Raw genomic sequence first — 3,119 nt, forward strand, 5'->3', positions numbered from 1 at the left:
CAGCCAGCAGCATTCCTTCACAACATGTAGAGAGCCCAGGTTCATTTACGCAGCACTACATGAACTGTACACAGTGCCACACACCTGCATTTCCAAACTCAGTTAGTAGAAGCAGAAAGACTGGAAGTTTTGACGTCATCCTGGTCTACAAAACCACTGAGGCTATCCTAGCCCAGGAGAGTGGAGGGTCTGTCTCAAAAATGAAAGTAAAACGAGAGCCGCCTCTGAAGACACCTCTGAAGACACCCAGTATTCAGTTTCTGCGGCTCTCCACAGACACTGATCTCTTTGTGAACCATCCAAGTGCCTAAGGTAAAATCTAAATAGAAAACTCAGCCGGGCCGCCACTGCACTACAGGTCTCAGGGCACGGTGTGAGCCTCACCATAGTGGTACAGGATTCCGCTCTCTACTTATGCCTGTGGTTTAACAGGCTTTCTCACCAGCAGGCGAATCCAGTCTCAGAGGGCAATCGATACAAGAAGAGGATAGGAATCTGCTCTTCTACCTAGAAAGAAACCTGGCCTGGAGCCAGGGGCACTCCCTGGAAACATACAATGCACACAGCACAGGGCATGCGGCACATGGCACACACGGCCCACGGCGGCTCTTAAAGTGAAGAACATTCCACATGTTTAAACCTAGAGGTGGAGGCAGGAGCAGGTGGATCTCTGAGTTCCAGGAAACGCAGAACTTTGGAAGTTTTGTTCCAAAACAAACATTTAGAAACGAATTGATTAAAAATTTCACTTTACAGGCTCTCGGCAGTGGTGGCGCATGCCTTGAATCCCAGCACTCGGGAGGCAGAGGGAGGCAGATTTCTGAGTTCGAGGCCAGCCTGGTCTACAGAGTGAGTTCCAGGACAGCCAGGGCTACACAGAGAAAACCCTGTCTCGGGAGGGGGAAGTGGGGGAGGGAAATAACCACAGGACAGAATCCTCAGGTTTCAACTACAAAAATACCCAGTAGAAATGGGATGTGGGGAAGGTGGAGGAGGACCTGCCCAGTGTGTGTGACATCCTACGTCATTCTGGTTTCACACACAACAAAATCAAATTAGTAAGTGAAGTACTCCTGGACTAGTTAGTTTTGTGCAAAGGTTCCCTAGACCGGAGGTAATAAGCCATCTGACCTGAGCTCCAACACTTTCACATACACACAACCCTCACCACCACACAGCCCCCAACCCTGCCCAAGTCTCTGAGCCCCTGCAAGGGCGACACAATGTTGCCGAGCTCAACTACCAATTCCCAAGGAAGAAACTTAAGTTCCGTTTTCTAACACCAGCAGACTGCAAGCTGAACTACCCTAATCAGAGCCCTGAGCAGCAAATGGAGAGGTCTCATGACTTAGCCAAGCTACAAGAAGCAGTTCTGCACAGTGGGGTGCTGGCAGGCGCTCTAGCATCCCTCCAGGATCACATCCCAGCTCTACCTGACCCTGGGGACTTGATTTCTAATTGGAGAATGCAGATACCGTTGAGATCATGGCGACCGCTCAACCGTAGGTTGCTAGACTATGCCATAATCGACTACTCTTAAGTTTGGTCACCAGGAAGTGCGACCAGCTCATGAGCACAGACTCGTGCCCTAGGAAAATCAACCCAGAATGGGAACCCTTAGCACTAAGAGATTGAAGTCTGTCTGCCAAAACCCAACAGAATATTGATACAACACATGCTAAACCATCTCGGGATGGAGGGGAGGGGGGCTGGAGATCCCCAAAGGATCATCAAAGAAGCTGGTGGCACCTCAGGGCAAGCTCCACCTAGCTGTTAAGTGGTCCTGGCTTTCCTAGATGGAGTCCCAGCCCAGCACCTGGACCAAGCCCAAGAGTATCTACCCCTAAGCCCGACCCAGCCATGGCCCCTGCCCACCTTTACACCTTCCAGGAGGGCCTGGGGGTCCTCGATTCCCTCAGGGACACACTTCTTATTCTCCGGAAGGGACTCTAGCTTTTCAACCAAGGCCTTCAAGCCCTTCAGTTCAAATTCAGTAAGGTGAGTCCACTTGGTAGAAACCTCAGTGGCCGGGGAGCCCGTGGGCGTCTTGGGATCGTCCGTGGGCATCGATGTGGACTTGACACTTTCCTCTGATTCATTGGACAAAGTCCTCTTGAGGAACCTCGTGGTAGGGGCTTTGGGCTTTTTCCCTGTGCTGTCCTGGTCTTCAGATGGGGTGCTGGTGGGCGAGGTGGGGTCATCGGTGGGTGGCTTGGGTGTTTTATCTGCACCATCCCCTTCCTCCTCCTTGTCCTCCTCTTCCTCCTCCTCCTGGGGCTGCTGCTCACAGGACTCTTCCTCCATGTCCAGCCAGGAGTCGGATGAGAAGCCGTCTACACTCGTTTTTCTAGGGGCATCTGTAGGGAAGATCGTAAGATATAATTACAATCACTTAACCAACGCAGGAAGCTCTGTAGATTCCACTCACTTTTATGCAAAGAGCAAGGATCCCGTCTGGCCTGTAGAAAGGACAAGAGCCAGCCATACACAGGTTCAAACCCCCAGCTCCGCTTTCCCCAGGGCAGTGCACCCACACAGGTTGCTTTCCCCGTGCCGTATGCCTGGCATTTTATCAACTCAGTCAAAGGCAGGGATAAATAAATAGATGGCTCAGTGGTGAAGTATAATATAATCATTGTTCTTGCAGGGGACCTAGGTTTGATTCACAGCACCCACATGGCAGCCTACAGCCATCTGTAACTCCAGTTCCACAGGATCTGATGTTCTCTTCTGGCCTTCACAGTGGTATCTATCTATCTATCTATCTATCTATCTATCTATCTATCTATCCTCAGTTACATACACAGAAATAGATAGTCAAGGACTGACACGATGGTTTAGTGGGTACAGGCACTTGCAGCCAAGCCTGGCAACCCAAGATCAATCCCTGGCACTGACATAGGAGGAGAAGGTAAGACTCCTAAAAGCTGCCTTCTAGACTTCTAGCCCAAAAAACAAAAACAAAAACAAAAACCCAAAAAACAAAAAACAAAAGCAAGGATGAAAGTGAAAGGATACTTCTTTTAAAAGTCGTGTTCTAAGATGATGGTTATACACACCTGGGAACAGGCTAAAGATCAAAAGACATCAGTCCGGGCGTGGTGGCGCACGCCTTTAAT

General features: G+C 50.1%; 1 protein-coding gene across 5 annotated transcripts in view; it reads right to left on the reverse strand.

Moving 5' to 3' along the window:
- Kdm2b (lysine demethylase 2B) overlaps positions 1 to 3,119 on the reverse strand; it is a 121,641-nt gene that overhangs the window by 62,149 nt on the left and 56,373 nt on the right. For all 5 annotated transcript variants that reach the window (XM_029533595.1, XM_029533598.1, XM_029533596.1 and 2 more), the window contains one exon: positions 1,876 to 2,357. In XM_029533595.1, the coding sequence (XP_029389455.1) occupies positions 1,876 to 2,357 (482 nt within the window). The remainder of the gene's footprint in view (positions 1 to 1,875; positions 2,358 to 3,119) is intronic.

This window comes from Mus pahari, chromosome 23, assembly GCF_900095145.1.
Source record: "Mus pahari chromosome 23, PAHARI_EIJ_v1.1, whole genome shotgun sequence".
Lineage (NCBI taxonomy): Eukaryota > Metazoa > Chordata > Mammalia > Rodentia > Muridae > Mus > Mus pahari.